Source organism: Jatropha curcas, chromosome 6 (genome assembly GCF_041381405.1).
Source record: "Jatropha curcas cultivar XTBG-Jc1 chromosome 6, XTBG_Jcur_1.0, whole genome shotgun sequence".
Classification (NCBI taxonomy): Eukaryota; Viridiplantae; Streptophyta; class Magnoliopsida; order Malpighiales; family Euphorbiaceae; genus Jatropha; species Jatropha curcas.
This window is the reverse complement of record NC_143156.1, coordinates 1,988,543-2,014,704: the sequence shown is the minus strand read 5'-3', so window position 1 is coordinate 2,014,704 and position 26,162 is coordinate 1,988,543. Positions and strand designations below refer to the sequence as shown.

Genomic DNA, 26,162 nt, shown 5'->3' with positions numbered 1-26,162 from the left:
GTAGAGGATCTTCAGACTGGAGCATAGGGACAAGTTGGATGGAATTTGGCCCTGGAAAGAGTTGTTTTCTAGATTTAGAACTTGAAGCCTGAACAAACGGCCCAGTTCAGGTGGGATTTGGCTTCGAAAGGTGTTGTTTTGAAGGCTAATCTCCCTAAGGAAACTCATGTTTCCTATGTAAGGAGACAAAGAACCCACTAACCCTTTTGACTGAACATCAAGAATGATCACTCTTTTGTGTTTGCGGCCGCATCTGATCCCTTCCCAGTTGCAGAAATGGACTGAATCATTCCATGAGCTCAACAGATTTTGAGGGTCATGCACAATATTTGACTTGAATTGTGACAAGGCAAGATAATCTGTCTCATTCCCTCCGATGGAGAGAGTTTGGAGGCTCAGCTGCAGCACAAAGAGGTTGAAAGAAAAAGCAAGCGAGTGTACTGAAGCTCATCATTTCAGAACAAGGTTAACTGATTTTTTTTTTTTCTTCTCTATTCTTGTTTTTTCTCATTTGTTTTTTCTCATTTGGTAGCTTTCGAAACAAGAAGAAATAACTCCTCTTGTTCCTTTATTTCTACATTCTGGAGCCAAAATGAGAAAACTATCTTAAGGACGTATGCATTTCTTCATAGTTAGGTTAAATGTCTTAGCGGTTGGATCACGGCACTAGAATTTGGTAACCATGCAGTCCAATTCAACCATGATGATTGTCTTTTGTGTCGTGTCATGTGTCCAACATAGTTCTATGTTATTAATTGAATTTTCATGTGTTCCCACTTGAAATTCAAGTCCAATAATGTTGATTTTCTTCTGAAATGTATTTGAAATGGTCGAAAAATATTAAAGAACCCGACGTCACTGTTAGGATTAATTGAAAATAATATTATTAAAAATATTTTTAATAATATTATTTTGAATTAATCCTAATTAATTCAAACATAATATTATGAAAAATATTTTGAGATTTCAATTTTATTTAGTGCAAATATTCTGCATAGAATTTGATATTTTTGTTATTAGGATTAATAATTTTTAGGAATATTTTTAGGTCTTATTTAATTCACTTGTAAGCTTATAAATAGGCATATTCTTCTGTTAATTCAACAAAGTGCTAAACATTATTAATCATCTTGTGCATTTCCATTCTTCCTTCCCAAAAAAATTTCAGAAGTCACAAACCGTGTCGAGCCTATGAAAGAGTATGCCCGAGTGGAACTGATAAGATCAAAAGACCCGACAGAGCAGGAAGTGACCAAGTGCAGTAACTTTTACATTCTCAAATTTTGTTCTTTTTAATTTTGTCAAATTATGCAGCAAGAGCAGAATCAACCTGACAACTCTATGCAGCTACAGGATTCTCCATTTTTTTTGGAGATGTAACAGTTCCTAGAAATTTAAGAAACGGGCCTTCTGTAGAGGCAGAATACAGAAACATGGCTTCCAGGTTTCCTACATAATTCCTGTAATGGTCCTGCTCAGTTTACAGAGGCCTCTCGCTGTTTGCAAAGTTAAAATTGGACTAACGATTCTGATAAATATCGCTCCTTAACTGCTTTCACTCCGTCAAATTTCAGCCTCGTGGTCCTAGAATAAGTTAATTATTGAAAAAAAGAAAGTAAATACATGATATTTAGTCAGTAGACTTTCAATTTTTATAAACAGATAGTTGACTTTCCAAAACCATAGTCCTATTAGTAGTTTCTCATAGAACAATTTGGATAAACAAATTCTCCCCTGCTTCCATATTCCAGAAGTGATTTTATTGTTCTTCACAAACATTTTGGAAAACAAGCACTGCAAATTCAAAGTAAATATAAATTGGAAAAATATGAATTACTTACTTGTATACATGGATGGTCCTGTTCTTCTAATTCGCACATAGTTATTTCTAACTGAAAGCAACTCCTTTACTGCATTACTCATGTCCATTCTATCCTGAGGAGACTCCATAGAACATGAAACCCCAACCTTAATCATGCCAATTACGCATTCAACTTCATGTTCTCTTACACCTTCATCTTCTTGTAAGAGAATTGGGTCTGCAATCTGCAACACATTATCAGGCAATGCCATTCTAGCAAAATTGTGAAGGTTAAGACCTTCTGCAAAAATACCATCAGTAGGTTTTTTTCCTGTCATCATCTCCAACAAAAGGATTCCATAGCTATAAACATCTCCACTTGTTGACAGCTCACTTCCTAAACCATATTCTAAAATATTTACAAAATTCAAAAAAAAAGAAAGTAAGAAAACAATTCCGACAGTGAATAAGTAAATATAAACTCTGTATATATCAAATAGGAGAGTATTAATCACCTGGAGCGGTATAGCCAATTGTTCCTCTTACACCAAGAGAACTACTTTGAACTGGATTCATCAGTTGAGGGAGAAATTTTGCTAGACCAAAATCTCCAATATGAGCAACCATATCATTGTCAAGAAGGATGTTGCTTGGCTTTAGATCACAATGAATGATTGGCTCGTGGCAACCGCGATGAAGATAATCTAGTGCATTCCCCACATCTATAGAAATATTCATTCTTTGAAGGATGTTTAGTCTTAGTTGCTCAATTGGCTGATTGTGCATTTCAGAACCCAGATGCAGCCACTTTTCGAGGTTCCCATTTGGCATGTACTCGTAAACAAGTGCTTTAAAATCATTTCCTTGAAAATCGATACTTGAGCAAGATGTTATGATTCGCACAAGATTTCTGTGACGTATATTTTGCAAGACTTTGCATTCAGCCATGAAACTCTTTCCAGCACCCCGTTGCTGAAGGTTGACAACTTTTACTGCAATGAATCCTCCATTGTCCTCAAGATTTCCTTTATAGACAGTACCAAAGCTTCCCATACCAAGTAAGTTCTCTGAAGAGAACACATTAGTTGCCTTTAGAATCCTGTCATATGAAAGACTCTCAAATGCTTTTGCTAGCATGTTGTTCGGAGATCTCTCTGTGTGGGACTCCTTAAATTTGCAATATAAGAAGATTGACAAGATGATCACGCAAAAAACACCTGATATTGCAATTGTCACAAATTTGACAACATCTAGTTTTCTTCTCTTTGATTCTTGATGATTTATGCATGCTGGCAGCTTGAGTTCTGGTATGCCTCCACCTAGCCTGTTGTTACCTTCGACAAATATTGCACTTGCATTGGCAAAAACACCTTTGTTTGGAACCTCACCCTCAAAATTGTTAAAAGACAAGTTCAGATATTTTAATGAAAATTTCTCTAGATATTCAGGAATTTTGCCAGATAAATTGTTTCTAGACAAGTCCAGGACTTGAAGACCTCTCAAAGAAGCTAATGATGAAGGTAATGTACCTTGAAAATTATTACCATCCAAGTATAGAGTCACAAGGCTCTTGCACTGACCTAGTTCACTTGGAATTTTCCCAGATAAGTTGCTTTTTGAGGCATAAAATTCATTTAAACTGAGTGAACTGCCAATTTCTGAAGGAAGTGTTCCTTCAAAATTGTTTAGAGATAAATCTATAGAAACTAACATGGAAGCGGTAGAAAAAAGTTGTTTAGGAATGGAACCGATAATGTTGCTTCTGAAAAGATCCAAGAATAACATGTTATGCCAATCAAGACCAGAAGGGAGTGAAGTACGAAAATTATTATCAGCCAGTCCAAGCTGAATCAAAAACGATAGATTGCCTATGGATGATGGAATTGGTCCTGATAATCTATTGCGATCAAGATATAGCACTTGTAATTTTTCAAGGTTACCAATCTCCATTGGAATAGCACCTGTAATTTGGTTAACTTGTATACTCATTGTTGTTAAGCTAACAAGAGTAAAGAACCATCGAGGAAGGCCTCCATATATTTGATTGTGCCCAACTGATAGCCATTGAAGAGATGAAGATAGATTAGCTTTTAAGTTCGGAAAAACTCCCTTTAGCCTATTACCAGAGAAATCCAAAGTTCTCAAATAGCTACAATTGACCAGAGAAGTGATAAAATTCAAATCATCACCTTCTCTGGTTCCAAGATTATTTTCAGCCAAGGTTAACTTATAAAGTTTACGTAGTCCTCCAAAGCGGACATCTACTTTTCCAGTGAAGTTATTATTTGCTAATTCCATGCGTAAAAGTTTCGTAGCATTGGATAACGAAACAGGAATTGACCCACTAAAATTGTTTCCCCATATTTGAAAGATCTGAAGTTGAGGGAGAAGAATGCCAATATTTGATGGAAGACTTCCATGAAAGTGATTTTCAGACACAGAAAAGTGATTGATGGTTGAAATATTGTAAATGGACTGAGGTATTGTACCTGAGAGTTTATTGTCATCAATTTGAAGCAATGTCAAGTGCTTGAGTTGGCCAAGTGTATCAGGTATAGTTCCAACCAAGAAATTATCGGATGCAGCTAGGACAGCCAATGAGGTAAGATTCCCAATGGAAGGTGGAATGGGACCGTTCAAAGAATTAAAGAAAACTAAAAGTTTAATAAGCTTAGACAAATTGAAAAGCTGAGATGGAATATTTCCTGCTAGTTTGTTGCAGGATAACTGAAGATGGAGAAGATTAGAGCAATTCGACAAGTCAGGTGGGATTTTACCTTCGAAAGAGTTGTTGCCACACTTTAAAACTTGTAGCCTGAACAAATAGCCTAGTTCAGTTGGGATTTCACCTTGCAAGGTGTTGTTTAGAAGATTAATCTCCCTAAGGAAACTCATGTTTCCTATGTAAGGAGACAAAGAGCCCACTAACCCTTTAGATTGAAGATCAAGAATGGTCACTCTTCTGTGTTTGCGGCCGCATGTGATTCCTTCCCAGTTGCAGAAATGGAAGTGACTCGTTCCATGAGCTCATCAGATTTTGAGGGTCATGCACAATATTGGACTTGAACTGTATCAAGGCAAGATAATCTGTCTCATTCCCTCTGTTGGAGAGAGCTTGAAGGCTCAGCTGCAGCACCAAGAGGTAGAAGATGATGCATTTTAGAGAAAAAACATCAAGTGTTACCAAGCTCGTCATTTCGGGACAAGGTTAAAGGTAACAACATTGCTATTTATACTCTCTAGTATTGTATATGTTGGTAAATTAGTGAAAATAAACATACATACATTGATATGAATATATGTTGTGTTTGACAACTATTTTTTAAGTAGCTTTTAGTATTTTGATGAGTTAAAACGCTATTTTATAGTGTTTGATAGCAAGCGTTTAGAGGGTAAGGTAGCTTTTTAGGGGTAAGGTAGCTTTGTATAGGCTATATTCGGCAATAGGTTTATATAAGCTATGTTCGCAAATGACAATGATTTTTTTGCAAGTATACGAAATCGCAACAAGTAATAAAGAACGAGTAGAGTATCGTTCCCACAAGGATTGTATACCAAGTACCAAAATTATGTTAACCTACTATTATTTAAACAACAATAAGGGGAGTTATTTTAAGAAATTAAATTCAACAAATAAAAGAGAATAAGAAGAAATCAAGCAAATAAATTTTGATTAAAAGAAATCAAGGTTTAAAAGCTATTAGGGATTTTTACTTTACTTAATTTTATCCAATTTATTTTATTAGTTCGTTAATTAATTTTAATTGTTCAAGTAGGGGAAACAACCTAAAATCACTAATAAGCTCTTCCGATGTATTGTTAGCTATTTTAACCCGGTCTAATTACCTATCCTCCAATAGCGCAATCAAACATGAATTAAATCATTAAGTTTTATGTTTTGTTTTGTGAATTCATAACCTAAGGTCACTAACTTATGAAGACCCGCCATGAGTCAAACCATATAATTTCCACATCAAGTTATTATTGTCATGTAATTTATTACTTTTTTCATATCAAAAACCCTTCTCCCGGTAGTAGTTAATGAAATAAATCAATCCAGGGAGAAACTCTGCCTGGAAGCATTAAATTCAATAATAAATTATACTTTGAACAAAGAAAAACAAATCTAATATTATAAATTGAAAAAGAAATTAAGCTACATAAAATCCCTAGTATGAGAATTTAGTTTGACATAGTAATTAAATAAAATTCCATTAAACTTGAAAATAATTTCATAATCAATGTGAGTAATGAAAAGTAAAAACAAGATTAAGAGTTTAGAGATAAAAACTAATCAACAAATAACGTGGACGACTTTCTTGAATCTTGATACAAATCTTGAATGCTTGAAGTCTTGGAGAGAGAGAGAGAAAATAATAGAACAAAGATGGTAGAACCAGAGAAGGTATATACAATGAATGAGTTCTCTCTTTATATAGACTTTCTGGGAGAAAATCCGACTTCATTTAGGAAATAGAGTCTTGATTATGTAAGAAATCTTTTGGAAATAGAAAACTGTTTAGGTTTTGAATTTCTTCTCAATTAGAACTCTCCCATGCGCCTAAATAGGATTAGAAATTGATTTGCTCGTCAGGTAATCATCTTATGCGGGCCAATGCAAGTGGTAGGGACCAGCCGACGTTCTCAACTCAAAATAAAACTTGATTTTAAGCACGGGCATACTGTGCGGCACGGTCTGGGCATGCTGGAGCCTAAGTTCTAAGGATGGTTCAGCACGGGCCGTGCTCATGGGCACGTCTAGAGAGGAATTTGTTGCACGAGCGTGCCTCATAGCACGGTCTAGGCGTGAGCATGGGCCATGCTCAGGTAAGCATGCCTTTGGATTGATGTTCTCTTGCGGCATGGGCGTGCCAGATAGCACGGCTAGGGCGTGCTGAGTTACACAGCCGAAGCGTGCTAGAGCCTGAGATTTTTGCTTTATTTTACTCTTTTCTGTGCCAAAATTCTACAAATTTCCTTAAGATCAAACAAATTATGTTTCAAGAAAGCTTTGAACAAAAACATAAATAAAACTAAATAAAAACTAATTAAAGTAATTAAAACTACTAAAAATCCTAATAAAAACTATATTAAAAAAACTATAAAATAACACTTATCAGCAAGTAGCTTCTAGCTTTTTTTTTACTGGTGAAAACGCTAAACGCTACTTTTTGAACTAGTTTTTAGCGGTTAAGATAGCATTTTATAAAAAGTTAACTCATTTAACATTTAACTTTTAGCGCTTTATAAAAAGCTACTAAAACACCTAGCAGCTAAACGCTACTGAAACAGTTAATAGTTATCAAAACAACTTATCTTATTGAATAGACATATAAAAGGTTAACGCTATAATGTTTTATAACAAGCTATTCAAATAGCTAAATGCTATTAACAAAACAGCTAATTTTGCCGAAGAGTCACAAATATAAAATTTGCATTTATCCTTAATACACGGCACTATAAATTTGATGACTTTGCACTTAAATTGGGATGAACTCTTTCCAACTCTACCATAACGATTGTCGGTTGAAGCCAAAACCCAATAATGGTCAATGGACCTATTGGATTCAATTATATATAATAAACTAATCTTCATTTGTAAAACCCAATGTGTTAGGCTCATCAAGTCCAAGTGTAAACAAACATTGCACAAAAAGTTATTTTTTTGCTCCATTATTTCTACATTTTGGACCCAAAACAACGTTAGTGCTAAGACTCGACATGCAAAGTCTATAAAGCAAAAGCTTCTTTTTTTTTTTTAATGATTTATTGAGAAGGTAGACCCAAATTGTTGTCTTCTCTAAAGATAAATGATTTCACTTTATTGGAAATTTCCATGAAAGTTGAAATATTTCCATCTAATTGTCATGAGAGTCTCTGAGTATAGTGGACTGTGGTAGGTATGCATTAATTTTATAGTTTTTGGGCCTTTGGGTCAATAGTTTTTTACCCAAATTCATGATTATGTTCTTTTTTTTTTTTTTTTTTTTGAATTAAAAATAAAGAAGAAAGAGTTATAAATTTGAATGTTTAGCAACTTAAAGATTCAAATCTTTATTCTCTATTTAATTAATTATTCAATTTACTGGAACTGAAATTTATTTGATTAGAAATTGAAACTCTTTATCCTCAATTTAGTGTTCAATATATAAAATGATTTTTTAAATTAAAGTGTCGTAAGTAATTTTATAAATTAAAATATTTTATCAATGAAAGTAATCCACAAGGTTAAAAGAATGACAGGTAAAAAGATTATCCTATGTTTTCATATTCCAGTAGCCATTTTATTATTCTTCACCAAACATTTTGGAAAACAAACAGTGGAAATTCAAAGTAAATATAAATTGGAAGTAATAAATTACTTACTTCTACACATTGAGGACCCTGTTCATCTAATTCGCACATAGTTATTTCTAACTGAAAGCAACTCCTTTACTGCATTACTCATGTCCATTCTATCCTGAGGAGACTCCATAGAACACGAAACCCCAACCTTAATCATGCCAATTACGCATTCAACTCCATGTTCTCTTACACCTTCATCTTCTTGTAAGAGAACTGGGTCAACAATCTGCAAGACATTATCAGGCAATGCCATTCTAGCAAAATTGTGAAGGTTAAGACCTGCAAAAATACCATCAGTAGGTTTTTTTCCTGTCATCATCTCCAACAAAAGGATTCCATAGCTATAAACATCTCCACTTGTTGACAGCTCACTTCCTAAACCATATTCTAAAATATTTACAAAATTCAAAAAAAAAAGAAAGTAAGAAAACAATTCCGACAGTGAATAAGTAAATATAAACTCTGTATATATCAAATAGGAGAGTATTAATCACCTGGAGCGGTATAGCCAATTGTTCCTCTTACACCAAGAGAACTACTTTGAACTGGATTCATCAGTTGAGGGAGAAATTTTGCTAGACCAAAATCTCCAATATGAGCAACCATATCATTGTCAAGAAGGATGTTGCTTGGCTTTAGATCACAATGAATGATTGGCTCGTGGCAACCGCGATGAAGATAATACAGTGCATTGCCCACATCTATAGAAATATTCAATCTTTGAAGAAGGTTTAGTCTTAGTTGCTCAATTGGCTGATTGTGCATTTCAGAACCCAGATGCAGCCACTTTTCGAGGTTCCCATTCGGCATGTACTCGTAAACAAGTGCTTTAAAATCATTTCCTTGAAAATCGATACTTGAGCAAGATGTTATGATTCGCACAAGATTTCTGTGACTTATATTTTGCAAGACTTTGCATTCAGCCATGAAACTCTTTCCAGCACCCCGTTGTTGAAGGTTGACTACTTTTACTGCAATGAATCCTCCATTCTCCCCAAGATTTCCTTTATAGACAGTACCAAAGCTTCCCATACCAAGTAAGTTTTCTGAAGAGAACCCATTAGTTGCCTTTAGAATCCTGCCATATGAAAGACTCTCAAATGCTTTTACTAGCATGTTGCTCGGAGATCTCTCTTTGTGGCACTCCTCCTTAAATTTGCAATATAAGAAGATTAACAAGATGATCACACAAAAAACACCTGATATTGCAATTGTCACAAATTTGACAACATCTAGTTTTCTTCTCTTTGATTCTTGATGATTTATGCATTTTGGCAGCTTGAGTTCTGGTATGCCTCCACATAGCCTACTGTTACCTTTGACAAATATTGCACTTGCATTGGCAAAAACACCTTTGTCCGGAACCTCACCCTCAAAATTGTTAAAAGACAAGTTCAGATATTTTAATGAAAATTTCTCTAGATATTCAGGAATTTTGCCAGATAAATTGTTTCTAGACAAGTCCAAGACTTGAAGACCTCTCAAAGAAGCAAATGATGAAGGTAATGTACCTTGAAAATTATTACCATCCATAAATAGGATCTCAAGGCTGTTGCACTTACCTAGTTCATTTGGAATTTTGCCTGTCAAGTTGCTTTCTGATGCATGCAATTCATTCAAATTGAATAAATTGCCAATTTCTGAAGGAAGTGTTCCTTCAAAATTGTTTAGAGATAAATCTATTGCAACTAACATGGAAGGGATAGAAAAAAGTTGCGGAGGAATGGAACCAACGAAGTTGGTTCCAGCAAGATCCAAGAATAACAAGTTCGGGGAGTTTACAAGACTCGAAGGGATTGCACTATGAAAATTGTTATCACCCAGTTGAAGCAAAATCAATGACGATAGATTGCCCATGGAAGATGTAATTGGCCCGGTTAATCTGTTACGATCAAGATAAAGCCTTTGTATTTTATCAAGCTTACCAATTTCTACAGGAATAGTACATGTAATTTGGTTAGCTTTTATACCCACTGTTGTTAAGATAACAAGAGTAAAAACCCATTCTAGGATGCATCCATATACTTGATTATGCCCAATTCCCAGAAATTGGAGAGATGAAGATAGATTAGCTTTCGAATTCGGCAAAACCCCCTTTAGCCTATTGAGAGACAAATCCAAAGTTCTCAGATAGCTACAATTGAGCAAAGAAGTAATAAAATTCAAATTATCACCTTCTTTGGTCCCAAGATTATTTTCTTCCAAGCTTAGAAAAGAAAGTTTGTTTAGGCTTCCACAGTTGACATCTATTTTTCCAGAGAAACTATTAAGTGCTAAATCGATGTGCTCAATTCTCGTAGCATTTGATAATGAAACAGGAATCGAACCGCTAAAATTGTTTCCCCATATTCGTATTTGCTGAAGTTGAGGAAGGAGAATACCAATATTCGATGGAATAATTCCATAAAATTGATTCTCAAACACGAAAAATTGAGCGATAGTTGAAATATTATAAATGGCTGGAGGAATTATACCTGAGTTTATTCGTAGCAATTTTGAACATTGACAGTATTGGTTAGGTGGCTTGCAAATCCCACATCGAAAGAAAGGGAAGAGAATAGGGAGTTGTTTGGCTATAAAAGGAGCTTAGCTCCTTAAGTTTTATTCATTCCAAAACTTGTCTACTTGTCTTCCAATTCTTAAGTGGGTTAGACAAGTTTCTCTCCTCTCTTAATTTGTATATTTCTTTAGTGAAATATAAATTTGGTAGTGTCCGAGGACGTAGGCAAAATTGGCCGAACCTCGTTAAATTTTGGTATTCTCTTTTATTTATTGCTTTTGTCTTTATTTATTTAATAGCTATTGTTGGGCAAAAAATATTTTTGGTGGTTATTGTCTAATTAATTACTTCTAGGTAAATTCTGTCTAGGCAAGTGGATTTTAAGTGAGACCATTTGTGACTCCTCCACTTACCTGGGAATTTACTTAGTGTAAGTACAGTAATTCACAAATTGCTTTTGGTGGAAAAAGCCCAATTTCCACAACAATTGGTATCAGAGCCAAGGTTACCAAGTATTCACTGTGGTTGCAGCATAGTCTGATCTGCCACATAAAAAAGGTTCCTTGGTTGTGTTCCGCATTTTGAAAATTGATTTTATAGCTATTAAATATTTAAAGTAGAAATGGCAGATGGAAAGAAAAATACCACACCTGCTACAGCATCAACCTTCATAAGAAATGCTGTATCAAATGCAAGATTTACAGTGGAGATTTTCGATGGAACCGGTCATTTCGGCATGTGGCAAAGTGAAGTTTTAGACGCTCTCTTTCAGCAAGGTCTAGATGTTGCTATTGAAAAAGAGAAACCAAACAAGATGGAGGAGAGTGAATGGAAGACCATCAATCGTCTGGCATGTGGTACAATTCGGTCGTGTCTTTCTAGAGAGCAAAAATATGCTTTCTTGAAAGCAAAAATATGCTTTCTTGAAAGAAACTTCTGCAAACAAATTGTGGAAGGCATTGGAGGAGAAATTTTTGAAGAAAAACAATCAGAATAAACTCTTCATGAAGAAGAAATTGTATCGCTTCGATTATGTTCCTGGTACCACTATGAATGAACACATCACAAAATTTAATCAGTTGGTGGGTGATTTGTTTAATTTGGATGTGATATTTGGAGACGAAGATTTGGCAGTGTTGTTGCTAGCATCTCTTCCTGATGAATTTGAACATCTTACAACGACTCTAATCTATGGGAATAAAGATGTGACTTTCAGTGAAGTTTGTGCTGATCTTTACAGCCATGAACTGAGAAAGATAGAAAAGAAGGAAAAGGCAACTGAAGCAGAAGCTCTGGCGGTTGGAGGTCGTTCACGAAGCCAAAAGAAAGGGGGAAAGAAAAGTAGATCCCGTTCAAGATCCAGAGTTGAAAAAGATGAGTGTGCCTTTTGTCGTGAGAAAGGTCACTGGAAGAAAAATTGCCCAAAGCTGAAAGCCAAAGGCAAAGCTGTTATTGATTCAAACATAGCTGAGTGTGATGATGAAGACTCAGACTTCTCATTAGTTATCATGACATCTATAGACAATTCATCAGCAAATTTGTCAAGTTCTAGTGTGGTGTGTTGCTAGACTCTGCATGCAGTCATCATATGAGTCCCCGCCGGGACTGGTTTTTTGACTTTAAAGAACTTGAAAATGAAGTTGTCTATACTGCAAATAATGTTCGTTGCTTCACAGAAGGGATTGGTTCAGTCCGTTTGAAGAATCATGATGGGTCAATCAGGATCCTGACTGATGTTCGATATGTACCGAGTTTGACAAAGAATCTCATTTCAGTGGGAGTCTTAGAATCAAAAGGACTCACTGTAATTGCAAAAGATGGAGTGATGAAAGTCATCTCAGGTGCACTTGTGGTGATGAAAGGAGTTCGGAGAAGGAATAATTTGTATTAGTATCAGGGTAATACAATTATTGGATCGACAGCAACAGTTGTTTCTAGTGATGACAAAGAATTGGAAACAACTAGATTGTGGCATAGGCGTTTGGGACATGCAGGTGAAAAATCCTTGAAAAGATTGTCAGATCAGGGATTATTGAAAAATGTCAAAACCTGCAAGTTAGACTTCTGTGAGCATTGCACCAAAGGAAAGCAGACAAGAGTGAAATTTGGCACCGGAATCCATAATACCAAGGGTATTTTGGACTATGTTCACTCTGATGTATGGGGACCCTCTACAACAGCTTCTTTGAGTGGTAAACACTATTATGTGACCTTTGTTGATGATTTCTCTCGAAGGGTTTGGGTGTATACTTTGAAATAAAAAGATGAAGTGCTAGGAGTTTTCCTTAAGTGGAAAAAATTGGTAGAAACTCAGACTGACAGACGCATCAAATGTCTCCGAACAGACAATGGAGGAGAATACAAAAATGATGCTTTTGATAAAATCTGTGCAGATGAAGGCATTGTTTGACACTTCACAGTTAGAAATACACCGCAGCAAAATGGGGTGGCAGAACGTATGAACCGAACGTTGCTGGAGAAAGTTCGGTGTATGTTGTCTAATGCTGGGTTAGACAAGAAATTTTGGGCTGAGGCTTTGTCATATGCGTGCCATCTCATTAATCGATTACCATCAACTGCTATTGGTGGCAAAACACCTATAGAGGTATGGTGTGGAGAACCTGCTAATGATTATGATTCCTTACGTGTATTTGGTTCCACTGCATATTATCATGTTAAGGAATCGAAGCTGGATCCAAGAGCTAAGAAAGCCATTTTCATGGGGATAAGCACCGGTGTTAAAGGCTATCGACTATGGTGCATAGAATCAAAGAAAATAATCTTTAGCAGAGATGTCACTTTTGATGAATCTACCATGTTAAAAAAGGTGACAGTAGAACAATCAGATGGTACTCCACAACAGGTGGAGGATACTCCCAAACAGGTGGAGTTTGATAGAAAAATCCCAGTGGCAAGTACCGAACCTGCAGAAACTCCTGAGGTAGAAGGAGATTCAGATGAAGACGAGGTTCAACTCCAAGAACCTCCACAGCAACTTGACTCAATTGCACTTGATAGGCCAAGGAGAGTTATAAGAAAGCCTGCTCGTTTTGATGATATGGTGGCCTATGCATCTCCAATTGCAGATGATAGCATTCCATCCACTTTCAATGAAGCTGTCAAAAGTTCAGAAGAAGTAAAGTGGAGAAAAGCTATGGAAGATGAAATGAAGTCCCTTTATAAGAATCAGACGTGGAATTTAGTTGATCCACCAAAGGGAAAGAAGGCAATAGGATGCAAATGGGTATATGCAAAGAAAGATGGATTTCCTGACAGAGACAGTGTTCACTATAAGGCAAGGTTGGTAGCTAAAGTCTATGCTCAGACGGAGGGAATTGATTATAATGAAGTATTTTCTCCAGTTGTAAAACATTCCTCCATTCGGATTTTGTTAGCCTTGGTAGCACAGTTTGATTTGGAACTAGTTCAATTGGATGTAAAAACTGCATTTTTACATGGAGATCTGGAAGAGGAAATCTATATGACTCAGCCAGAAGGATTCAAGGTTGTTGGAAAGGAAAATATGGTATGCAAACTTGAAAAATCGCTTTATGGATTGAAGCAATCTCCGAGGCAATGGTACAAGCGATTTGATAAGTTTATGCAAAGGCAGAAGTACACAAGAAGCAAATACGATCATTGTGTGTATTTGCGCAAGCTACAAGATGGCTCTTTCATTTATCTACTTTTGTATGTTGATGATATGCTAATAGCTTCAAAGAATAAACAAGAAATTGAGAATTTGAAGAATCAGTTGAATCAAGAATTTGAAATGAAAGATCTGGGCAAAGCAAAAAGGATTCTCCACATGGAGATAACCAGAGATAGGAAATTGGGGAGACTTTGTCTGAATCAGAAGCAATATCTGAGAAAAATACTAAAGCGTTTTGGTATGGATGACAAAACCAAACCTGTTAGTACACCTCTTGCTCCTCATTTCAAACTCAGTGCAGCTCAATCGCCAAAAAATGATGCAAAACGGGAATACATGTCAAGAGTTCCCTATGCAAATGCTGTAGGTAGCTTGATGTATGCTATGGTGTGTACAAGACCTGACATTTCACAGGCAGTTGGAGTTGTGAGCAGATACATGCATGATCCTGGCAAGGAGCATTGGCAAGCTGTGAAATGGATTCTGCGGTACCTTCAGAACACCGTGGATGTTGGATTGATTTTTGAGCAGGATAAGAATAGTGGTCAACGCATAGTCGGATACTGTGATTCTGATTATGCCGGTGATTTGGATAAACGTCGATCAACTACTGGTTATGTGTTTACTCTTGCAAAAGCACCAGTTAGTTGGAAGTCTACTTTACAGTTAACAGTGGCTTTGTCTACAACAGAGGCAGAGTACATGGCAATTACAGAGGCTGTTAAGGAGGCAATTTGGCTTCAAGGATTGCTTGATGAATTGGGAATTAGGCAAAACAACATTGTTGTACATTGCGATAGTCAAAGTGCTATTCACTTGGCAAAGAACCAAGTTTATCATGCAAGGACGAAGCATATCGATGTTCGATTTCATTTTGTCAGAGAAATTCTAGAGGAAAGACAGGTTCAACTCCAGAAGATTCAGACTGCTGAAAATCCTGCTGATATGTTGACAAAAGTGGTGACAGCTGTCAAGTTCAAACACTGTTTGGACTTGATCAATATTGTTAAAAATTGAAGCTTGGCATTGCCAAGCACATTTGAAGACATTACAACTTTGTGAGAGAAAGAGCAGAAGCTTGCATTGGTGGGATTTTCGCCAAGGTGGAGATTATTGGTTAGGTGGCTTGCAAATCCCACATCGAAAGAAAGGGAAGGGAATAGGGAGTTGTTTGGCTATAAAAGGAGCTTAGCTCCTTAAGTTTTATTCATTCCAAAACTTGTCTACTTGTCTTCCAATTCTTAAGTGGGTTTGACAAGTTTCTCTCCTCTCTTAATTTGTATATTTCTTTAGTGAAATATAAATTTGGTAGTGTCCGAGGACGTAGGCAAAATTGGCCGAACCTCGTTAAATTTTGGTGTTCTCTTTTATTTATTGTTTTTGTCTTTATTTATTTAATAGCTATTGTTGGGCAAAAACAGTAAGAGAACAAAGCCGTAAATATACAGTTTTAATTATAGTTTAAAATTAAAAACTGCTAATTACAATATGATTTCGATTTTAACAGATTTGATCGTAATTCAGTTTCGATTTAAAATTGAATCATAACATGCTAAAGCTAAGCTTGTGTTTATTAAGCTGAATTTAATTTATATTATTTCGGATTTTTGTATTTTTCGCTTTTCAGTAACCAAACAGAACGCTGCCAATTACCGAATGCACAAGAAGGTTGCTTATGAATTATAAATGGATCTGCCAGTTGAGCAATAATGTAATCAACAGTTAGGATGACTAGTTCTACTATCTCTCCTTTTCCCTACGAGAAGGAAGACGACAAAGAAAACAGTTGTAGTCATCTGTGAGGTAGGAAGACGACAAGGAAGATTACTTCATATATCAAAATTTTTTTATTTTTAATTATATATTTTAATAACATTATTAAACTTGAGAAAAATATTTTTAAAATTTAATATTAAAAAAATTTCTCGTTGCAAAACTATACAACTAATGAAATACTTTAACCCTATTAGTAATTAATATAGGTAAAAGTAAAAAATTTAATATAGGTAAAAGTCAACTTAATAAAGTCTCGATTTACATATTCCTCATAGATCTTTTTTTATTCTTATCAAATGATCAGAAAAATGTATTATCTTTTTTTTTTTTTTTTTTTTTTTTTTACTTACAAGAAAATTTCTTCGTCAACTTTAAAAATTTTAAAATACTTTTTTTCTGTTTTTTACTTTTATTTTCTCATTTCTCTTTCTAACTTCTTATTTTTAGATTTTATTGTATTTTTTTATTATTTTATTACTAATTCAACTAAAATGTTTGTCCATTTTTTCTTTTTAACCAAGAGTACAATCCTCCTCGTAGAGAATAAAAGTTTTTTGACTCTCCCAATAAACTTGTATTCTCAATTTTACTGAAACTGAAGCTATTTATCACCATAATCATTAAAATAAGGTATAGTACAGTATAGTATGGGAAAGTATGATAAATGTCTTTTTTTTTTTTTTTTTTTTTTTTTTTTTTTTGTAGAGAATGTATGGTAAATAAAAGTTACATACGTAACCAACTAGATACATTACAAACCCACATTGACCACCGCAGTTAGCCTCCTAACAATATGGTCCAAAGTCCTCCACTCCACTTGCGAGTTTTATTGCAGCATTCTGCATGGATTTTTAGTTGGAGGGTTTTATGTAATTTGTCCATAACATTCTTTAACCATCTTAGCTTTATGGTCCTACAATAAGTTAATTATTGAAAAAAAAAAAAAGAAAGTAAATACATGATACTTAGTTAGTAGACTTTCAATTTTCATAAACAGATAGTTGACTTTCCAAAACCATAGTCCTATTAGTAGTTTCTCATAGAACAATTTGGACAAACAAATTCTCCCCTGCTTCCATATTCCAGAAGTGATTTTATTGTTCTTCACAAACATTTTGGAAAACAAGCACTGCAAATTCAAATTAAATATAAATTGGAAAATATGAATTACTTACTTGTATACATGGATGGTCCAGTTCTTCTAATTCGCACATAGTTATTTCTAACTGAGAGCAACTCCTTTACTGCATTACTCATGTCCATTCTATCCTGAGGAGACTCCATAGAACATGAAACTCCAACCTTAATCATGCCAATTAGGCATTCAACTTCATGTTCTCTTACACCTTCATCTTCTTGTAAGAGAACTGGGTCTACAATCTGCAACACATTATCAGGCAATGCCATTCTTGCAAAATTGTGAAGGTTAAGACCTTCTGCAAAAATACCATCAGTAGGTTTTTTTCCTGTCGTCATCTCCAACAAAAGGATTCCATAGCTATAAACATCTCCACTTGTTGACAGCTCACTTCCTAAGCCATATTCTAAAATATTTACAAAATTCAAAAAAAAAAAAAAAAAAAAAGTAAGAAAACAATTCTGACAGGGAATAAGTAAATATAAACTCTGTACATATCAAATAGGAGAGTATTAATCACCTGGAGCGGTATAGCCAATTGTTCCTCTTACACCAAGAGAACTACTTTGAACTGGATTCATCAGTTGAGGGAGAAATTTTGCTAGACCAAAATCTCCAATATGAGCAACCATATCATTGTCAAGAAGGATGTTGCCTGGCTTTAGATCACAATGAATGATTGGATCGTGGCAACCGCAATGAAGATAATCTAGTGCATTCCCCACATCTATCGAAATATTCATTCTTTGCAGAAGGTTCAGTCTTAGTTGCTCTATTGGCTGATTGTGCATTTCAGAACCCAGATGCAGCCACTTTTCGAGGTTCCCATTCGGCATGTACTCGTAAACAAGTGCTTTAAAATCATTTCCTTGAAAATCGATACTTGAGCAAGATGTTATGATTCGCACAAGATTTCTGTGGCGTATATTTTGCAAGACTTTGCATTCAGCCATGAAACTCTTTCCAGCTCCCCGTTGTTGAAGGTTGACTACTTTTACTGCAATGAATCCTCCATTCTCCTCAAGATTTCCTTTATAGACAGTACCAAAGCTTCCCATACCAAGTAAGTTCTCTGAAGAGAACCCATTAGTTGCCTTTAGAATCCTGTCATATGAAAGACTCTCAAATGCTTTTACGAGCATGTTGTTCGGAGATCTCTCTTTGTGGGACTCCTTAAACTTGCAATATAAGAAGATTAACAAGATGATCACACAAAAAACACCTGATATTGCAATTGCCACAAATTTGACAACATCTAGTTTTCTTCTCTTTGATTCTTGATGACTTATGCATTTTGGCAGCTTGAGTTCTGGTATGCCTCCACATAGCATAGTGTTACCTTCGACAAATATTGCACTTGCATTGGCAAAAACACCTTTGTTCGGAACCTCACCCACAAAATTGTTAAAAGACAAATTCAGATATTCTAATGAAAATTTCTCTAGATATTCAGGAATTTTGCCAGATAAATTGTTTCTAGACAAGTCCAAGACTTGAAGACCTCTCAAAGAAGCAAATGATGAAGGTAAGGTACCTTGAAAATTATTACCTTCCATAGATAGGATCTCAAGGCTTTTGCACTTACCTAGTTCATTTGGAATTTTGCCTGTCAATCTGTTTTCTGATGCATACAATTCATTCAAATTGAATAAATTGCCAATTTCTGAAGGAAGTGTTCCTTCAAAATTGTTTAGAGATAAATCTATAGCAACTAACATGGAAGCGGTAGAAAAAACTTGTTTAGGAATGGAACCGATAATGTTGCTTCTTGCAAGATTCAAGAATAACATGTTATGCCAATAAAGACCAGAAGGGAGTGCAGTACGAAAATTGTTATCTTCCAATTGAAGCTGAATCAAAAGCGATAGATTGCCTATGGATGATGGAATTGGTCCTGATAATCTATTGCGATCAAGATATAGCACTTGTAATTTTTCAAGGTTACCAATCTCCATTGGAATAGTACCTGTAATTTGGTTAACTTGTATACTCATTGTTGTTAAGCCAACAAGAGTGAAGAGCCATCGAGGAAGGCCTCCATATATTTGATTGTGCCCAACTGATAGCAATTGAAGAGATGAAGATAGATTAGCTTTTAAGTTCGGAAAAACTCCCTTTAGCCTATTACGAGAGAAATCCAAAGTTCTCAAATAGCTACAATTGACCAGAGAAGTGATAAAATTCAAATCATCACCTTCTCCGGTTCCAAGATTATTTTCAGCCAAGGTTAACTCATCAAGTTTACGTAGGCCTCCAAAGCGGACATCTACTTTTCCAGTGAAGCTGTTTACTCCTACATGTATATACTGAAGTTTGGTAGCATTTGATAATGAAACAGGAATTGACCCACTAAAATTGTTTCCCCATATTTGAAAGTTCTGAAGTTGAGGTAGAAGGATGCCAATATTTGATGGAACACTTCCATGAAAGTGATTTGCAGCCACATAAAAATGATTGATGGTTGAAATATTGTAAACAGACTGAGGTATTGTACCTGAGAGTTTATTGTCACCAATTTCAAGCAATGTCAAGTGCTTGAGTTGGCCAAGGGTATCAGGTAAAGTTCCAACCAAGAAATTTTGGGTTGCAGCTAAGAAATCCAATGAGGTAAGATTCCCAATGGAAGGTGGAATGGGACCGTTCAAAGAATTAAAGAAAACTAAAAATTTAATAAGCTTAGACAGATTGGAAAGCTGAGATGGAATATTTCCTGCTAGTTTGTTGCAGGATAACTGAAGATGAAGAAGATTAGAGCAATTGGACAAGTCAGGTGGGATTTTCCCTTCAATGGAGTTATTTCCAAGATTTAAAACTTGCAGCCTGAACAAATATCCTAATTCAGGTGGGACTTCACCTTCGAATGTGTTATTTTGAAGACTAATCTCCCTAAGAAAACTCATGTTTCCGACGTAAGGAGACAAAGAACCCACTAACCCTTTAGATTGAAGATCAAGAATGCTGACTCTTCTGTGTTTGCGGCCGCATGTGATTCCTTCCCAGTTGCAGAAATGGAGTGACTCGTTCCATGAGCTCATCAGATTTTGAGGGTCATGCACAATATTGGACTTGAACTGTATCAAGGCAAGATAATCTGTCTCATTTCCTCTATTGGAGAGAGCTTGAAGGCTCAGCTGCAGCACCAAGAGGTAGAAGATGATGCATTTTAGAGAAAAAACATTGAGTGTTACCAAGCTCGTCATTTCGGGACAAGGTTAAAGATAACAACATTGCTATTTATACTCTCTAGTATTGTATATGTTGGTAAATTAGTGAAAATAAGCATGCATACACTGATATGAATATATGTTGTGTCCAACAACTATTTTTTTAAGTAGTTTTTAACATTTTGATAAGTCAAAATCTATTTTTTATAGTGTTTGATAACATAGCATTTAGAGGGTAAGATAGCTTTTTAGGTTAAGGTAGCTTTTTATAGGATATACGGCAATAGGTTTTTACAAGCTATGTTGGCAAGTAGCTTTTTTTTTTTTTTTTTTTACTGATTAAAACGGTAAACGCTACTTTTTGAATTAGTTTTTAGCCATTAACGTAGCATTTTATAAAAAGTTAACTCATTTAACATTTAGCTTTTAGCGTTTTATGAAAAAAATACAAAAACATCTAACAGTTAAACGCAACTAAAACAACTAACAGTTACCAAAACAGCTAATCTTATTAAATAGACACATAAAAGGTTAACGCTGTATCGCTTTATAACAAGCCATTCAAACAGCTAAATGATGTTAACAAAACAGCTAATTTTGCAGAAGAGTCACAAATATAAAATTTGCATTTATCCTTAATACACGGCACTATAAATTTGATGACTTTGCACTTAAATTGGGATGAACTCTTTCCAACTCTACCATAACGATTGTCGGTTGAAGCCAAAACCCAATAATGGTCAATGGACCTATTGGATTCAATTATATATAATAAACTAATCTTCATTTGTAAAACCCAATGTGTTAGGCTCATCAAGTCCAAGTGTAAACAAACATTGTACAAAAAGTTATTTTTTTGCTCCATTATTTCTACATTTTGGACCCAAAACAACGTTAGTGCTGCGACTTGACTTGCAAAGTCTATAAAGCAAAAGCGCTTTTTTTTTTTTTTTTTTTTTTTTTTTTGAAAATGGTTTGTTGAGAAGGTAGAACCCCGAATTGTTGTCTTATCTAAAGATAAATAATTTCACTTAATTGGAAATTTCCATGAATGTTGAAATATTTCCATCTAATTATCATGAGAGTCTCTGAGTGCAGTGGAGTGTGTGGTAGGTATGCATTAATTTTATAGTTTTTGGGCCTTTGGGTCAATAGTTTTTGGGCCTCAAGATTTCGTTTATAGACAGTCCCAAAGCTTCCAATACCAAGTAAGTTCTCTGAAGAGAATCCATTAGTCGCCTTCAGAATCCTGTCATATGAAAGGTTCTCAAATGCTTTTCCTAGCATGTCGTTAGGAGGTCCCTCTTTGTCGTTTTCCTTTTCAAATTTACAGTATAAGAAGATCAACAGGATGGTCAAACAAAAAACAGCTGATACTGCAATTATAACAAATTTGACAGCGTCTAGTTAGGTTAAAGTATTTGCAGTTGCATCACAGCCACTTGAGTTTGGTCAATTTGCACTTAACAAATTCAACACAGCCATACTGATTTTCTTTTAGTGTTCCCACTTGGAATTCAAATCGGATTCGATAACTGAATATAGATTTGGAGCTTGACAGTTTCATAAATTCCATATTACTTTTTAGATCTATAAAGTATTTGTTGTTTTTTTTTTTTGAGAAATAAATAAATTATAATTTTCACATTACAAATAAGATGATTTACCAGACTAATTTTCTTTCTATAATAAATATATTGAAAAAGAAAGGAGCAACGGACTTAAAGTAGTTATCAAGAAGAATGTTGCTTGGCTTTAGATCACAATGAATGATTGGCTTCTGGCAACCATTGTGAAGATAATCCAGTGCATTCCCCACATCTATTATAACGTCCATTCTTTGAACAAGGTTTAGACTCGGTTGCTCATTTGCCTCAATATACATTTCTGAACTTGGATGCAACCACTTTTCAAGGTTCCCATTTGGCATATACTCATAAACAAGTGCTTTAAAATCATTTCCTTGAAAATCTATACTCGAGCAAGAAGTTATGATTGGCACAAGATTTCTATGACTTATGTTTTGCAAGACTTTGCATTCAGCCATAAAACTCTCTACACCACCTTTTTGTTGAAGATTAATTACTTTTATTGCAATCAGTGCTCCGTTCTCCTCAAGATTTCCTTTATAGACAACACCAAAGCTTCCGACACCAAGTAAGTTCTCTGAAGAGAACCCATTAGTTGCCTTCAGAATCCTGTTATACGAAAGACTTTGAAACGATTTTAATAGCATGTCCGGAGGTCTCTATTTGGTGTTCTTTTTAAATTTACAATACAAGAAGATTAACAAGATGATCAAACAGAAAACACCTGATACTGCAATTGTAATAAGTTTGACAACATCTAGTTTTCTTCTCTTTGTTTCTTGATTTACGCATCTTGGCAACTTGAGTTCTGGTATGCCTCCGCATATCCTGTTGTTGCCTTCAACAAATATTGCGCTTGCATTGGCAAAAATACCTTTGATTGGAATCTCACCCTCAAAATTGTTAAAAGACAAATTCAGATATTCCAATGAAAATTTCTCTAGATATTCAGGAATTTTGCCTGATAAATTGTTTCTAGACAAGTCCAACACTCGAAGACCTCTCAAAGAAGCAAATGATAAAGGTAATGTGCATTGAAATTTATTACCTTCCATGTATAGGTTCACAAGGCTCTTGCACTGACCTAGTTCATTTGGAATTTCGCCGGTCAAGTTGCTTTCTGAGGCATACAATTCATTCAGATTGAATAAATTGCCGATTTCTGAAGGAAGAGTTCCTTCAAAGTTGTTTAGTGATAAACTTAGTGATACTAACTCGGTAGGGATGGAAAACAGTTGTTAGGAATGGAACCAATGAAGTTGCTTCCAGCAAGATTCAAGAATAACATGTTTTGCCAATCAAGACCAGAAGGGATTGCACTATGAAAATTGTTTTTATGCAATTGAAGCCTAATCAATGATGATAGGTTGCCTATGGATGATGGAACTGGTCCTGATAATCTATTGTGATCAAGAGTTAGCCATTGCAATTTTTCAAGATTACCAATCTCCATGGGAATAGTACATGTAATTTGGTTAACTTGTATAATCATTGTTGTTAAGCTAACAAGAGTAAAAAGCCATTGAGGAAGTGTTCCATATATTTGATTATGCCCAATTATTAGAAATTGGAGAGATGAAGATAGATTAGCTTTCGAATTCGGCAAAATTCCCTTTAGCCTATTATGCTGCAAATCTAATACACTCAAATGGCTATGATTGAGCAAAGAGGTAATAAAATTCAAATCATCACCTTCTTTGCTTCCAAGACTGTTTCTACCCAACGATAAGAAACTAAGTAAAGGTATGGCTTCAAAGTGAACATCTACTTTTCCAATGAAGTTGTTAAGTGATAAATCGATCTCCTCGAGTTTCGTAGCATTTGATAACGAAACCGGAAGGGGACCACTAAAATTGTTTCCCCATATTTGTATGAACTGAAGTTGAGGAAGGAGAAGGCCAATATTTGATAGAATACTTCCATGAAGTAGATTCTCGTACACAGAAAAACCGGTGATGGTTGAAATATTATAAATGGCAGGAGGAATCACACCTGCGAGTTTATTTGTTGAAATATCAAAAATTGACAAACGCTTGAGCTGGCCAAGGGTGTCAGGAATAGTTCCAATCAAGAAATTTCCTGCTGCACCTAAGATTTCCAATGAGGTAAGATTGCCCAAGGAAGGTGGAATGGTTCCATTCAAATAATTTTTGTGAATAAAAAGTGCAGTAAGTTTAGACAAACTGGAAAGCTGAAATGGAATACTTCCTGCTAGTTTGTTGCGCGGTAACGCAAGACCCTGAAGATTAGAGCAGTTGGACAACTCAACTGGGATTTTCCCTTCAATGGAGTTGTTGCCAAGATCTAGAATTTGAAGCCGGAACAAGTAGCCGAATTCAGGTGGGATTTCACCTTGCAAGTCGTTGTTTGGAAGGCTAAGCTTCCTAAGGAAACTCATGTTTCCTACGTAAGGAGACAGAGAACCAACTAACCCTTTAGATGGAAGATGAAGAACGGTCACTCTTCTATGTTTGCGGCCACATGTGATTCCTTCCCAATTGCAGAAATGGAGTGAATCGTTCCAGGAGCTCATCAGATTTTGAGGGTCATGCATATTTGCCTTGAACTGTAACAAGGCTAGATAATCTGTCTCATTCCCTCCAATGGAGAGAGTTTGGAGGTTCAGCTGCACCAGCAGGAGGTAGAAGATTATGCATTTTAAAGAAAAAGCAACAGCAAATTTACTGAAGCTCGTCATTTCAGAACAAGGTTAGCTGCTTTAGTTTTTTTCCTTTCTCTGTGTCTTTGATTGGCACTTATATAAAAGTTGAGCAGTGATACATGGAACAATTCGTTCCAGGGTATATTTTGTAATTATTGGTGTCCATGGTAGATTTTAAGTGAGCCAGCCAAGGGCAGGGATAAAGCAGACAATTACCTTCCCTTAGTTATTGAAAAGGGACTGAAATAAGACTAAGGATCACACAACGAGGTAATTTATTGTGTAATTCTCTCCCTATCTTATTAAATTTGTGAAAATAAAATATTTGAATTCGAGATTTCTCACTCTATGGGAGTAATTTATTGTGTAATTCTCTCTCTGGCTTACCAAATTTATGAAAATAAAATATTTGAACTCGAAATCTCAAACTCTGATAACTTTTGCATGATATAAGAAAATTACTTGTAATCATTTCTATATTTCTATTAATTATAATAAAATATATATTACAAGTGTCAAGTAATTTTACTATTCTAATATAAAAATATCATTTTGGAAAAATTATAATTATACGGTTTTGTTTTGTTAAAAAGAATTAATTTATCCTTATATTTTTTTTAAAAATAACTACGTTCTCATATTTTTGGTCCTTTAAACTACGTACCTATTTCGTCTATTTTTTTTACTTTCAAACAATAAGTCAATGTAGGCTGTGTCAACGTCTAAAGAGAGAAAGTAATATCATTGAGAGATTATAATCTCCACCACCAGTTAAATCTTTAGCGGTAGATATTAGATAAGAATGGATGGTTAAGATTTAGAAAACACAAGGGCCGTTGGATTGAAGCAGATGATTTTGTAGAGCTTCCACGTACATGGTGTTTGAGCTCCGGCTAACATTCTTAAATAATACCTTGCCTCTGGCCTTCTTTTATTCTTTGTTTATTTTTTTAAACTGACCAGAAATATCGGTGATGGATCTGCAGTTGATTTAAGTGAAATGATGTTCCGGCAAGGCACAAGAGGCAGAAATATCTATAGTTGAGTTGGGTTCAGTACAAAATTGATTTTGTCTTGTCGTTTCATAGCAATTTAACATTAAAAAAAGGTAAAAAATGGACGGCAACAAGACAATATTTAATAAAGGAAAATAGATATTTTTTATATATATAAAAAATAAGGATACGATTATAATTTTTCATATCTTTTTTATTATTTACAATTTAATTGTTGTGGAAATTAAGCGAAGAATAAAAACATGGCGAACCCTAATTTTATAAATTATTTAAATGGACTTTAAAATATTACAATTCTATTTAATTATAAAATATATATCAAAGAAAAATTCTTGAGCAGTGATTAAGGTGTACACAGGCTCATGGAATGCTAACATGTTCTTGAAAACCATCTCAAATTTTTCATTCTTAAAAGAAAGTTAACATGAATTTATAAGTATTTCTACTCTTTTTAATCTCCATTGCATCTGTGATCGTTTTTGATTATTTCGTAACAAAAAATAGTCCAATCAATGGTTC

At 35.0% G+C, this 26,162-nt stretch overlaps 4 protein-coding genes and 1 pseudogene across 4 annotated transcripts; all 5 read right to left on the bottom strand.

The window, feature by feature from the left end:
* Positions 1–1,833: 1,833 nt before the first annotated feature.
* Positions 1,834–2,726, bottom strand: LOC110008685 (putative LRR receptor-like serine/threonine-protein kinase At3g47570). The gene is made up of 2 exons (XM_089723327.1): positions 2,317–2,726; positions 1,834–2,210 (listed from the first exon to the last, which is right to left on the bottom strand). The coding sequence occupies exons 1-2, from the start codon at positions 2,630–2,632 to the stop codon at positions 1,834–1,836; spliced, it is 693 nt and encodes a 230-aa protein (XP_089579453.1). The 5' UTR covers positions 2,633–2,726.
* LOC149495229 (uncharacterized) lies at positions 2,658–4,696 on the bottom strand. Its single transcript, XM_089722653.1, has 2 exons — positions 2,795–4,696; positions 2,658–2,711 (listed from the first exon to the last, which is right to left on the bottom strand). The coding sequence occupies exons 1-2, from the start codon at positions 4,694–4,696 to the stop codon at positions 2,658–2,660; spliced, it is 1,956 nt and encodes a 651-aa protein (XP_089578779.1).
* Positions 4,697–8,122: 3,426 nt separating this feature from the next.
* LOC149495228 (putative LRR receptor-like serine/threonine-protein kinase At3g47570) lies at positions 8,123–10,562 on the bottom strand. The gene is made up of 2 exons (XM_089722844.1): positions 8,641–10,562; positions 8,123–8,533 (listed from the first exon to the last, which is right to left on the bottom strand). Exons 1-2 carry the CDS (start codon positions 10,001–10,003, stop codon positions 8,190–8,192), a joined length of 1,707 nt encoding a protein of 568 aa, XP_089578970.1. The 5' UTR covers positions 10,004–10,562; the 3' UTR covers positions 8,123–8,189.
* Positions 10,563–17,013: 6,451 nt separating this feature from the next.
* Positions 17,014–20,412, bottom strand: LOC149495227 (receptor kinase-like protein Xa21). The gene is made up of 2 exons (XM_089722843.1): positions 17,733–20,412; positions 17,014–17,618 (listed from the first exon to the last, which is right to left on the bottom strand). The coding sequence occupies exons 1-2, from the start codon at positions 20,410–20,412 to the stop codon at positions 17,242–17,244; spliced, it is 3,057 nt and encodes a 1,018-aa protein (XP_089578969.1). The 3' UTR covers positions 17,014–17,241.
* A 1,525-nt stretch (positions 20,413–21,937) lies between these two features.
* LOC149495226 (receptor kinase-like protein Xa21) lies at positions 21,938–24,871 on the bottom strand (annotated as a pseudogene).
* Positions 24,872–26,162: the final 1,291 nt, after the last annotated feature.

Excerpts from the sequence above, each read along its gene's own strand:
- LOC110008685 (XM_089723327.1), bottom strand. The coding sequence starts at position 2,632 with ATGCCAAATGGGAACCTCGAAAAGTGGCTGCATCTGGGTTCTGAAATG. Across the intron at positions 2,211-2,316 it reads AATTGGCTATACCGCTCCAG|AATATGGTTTAGGAAGTGAG; the intron begins GTGATTAATACT and ends TAAATATTTTAG.
- LOC149495229 (XM_089722653.1), bottom strand. The coding sequence starts at position 4,696 with ATGAGTTTCCTTAGGGAGATTAATCTTCTAAACAACACCTTGCAAGGT. Across the intron at positions 2,712-2,794 it reads ACAATGGAGGATTCATTGCA|AAATCTTGTGCGAATCATAA; the intron begins GTAAAAGTTGTC and ends TATACGTCACAG.
- LOC149495228 (XM_089722844.1), bottom strand. The coding sequence starts at position 10,003 with ATGGGCAATCTATCGTCATTGATTTTGCTTCAACTGGGTGATAACAAT. Across the intron at positions 8,534-8,640 it reads AATTGGCTATACCGCTCCAG|AATATGGTTTAGGAAGTGAG; the intron begins GTGATTAATACT and ends TAAATATTTTAG.
- LOC149495227 (XM_089722843.1), bottom strand. The coding sequence starts at position 20,412 with ATGACGAGCTTGGTAACACTCAATGTTTTTTCTCTAAAATGCATCATC. Across the intron at positions 17,619-17,732 it reads AATTGGCTATACCGCTCCAG|AATATGGCTTAGGAAGTGAG; the intron begins GTGATTAATACT and ends TAAATATTTTAG.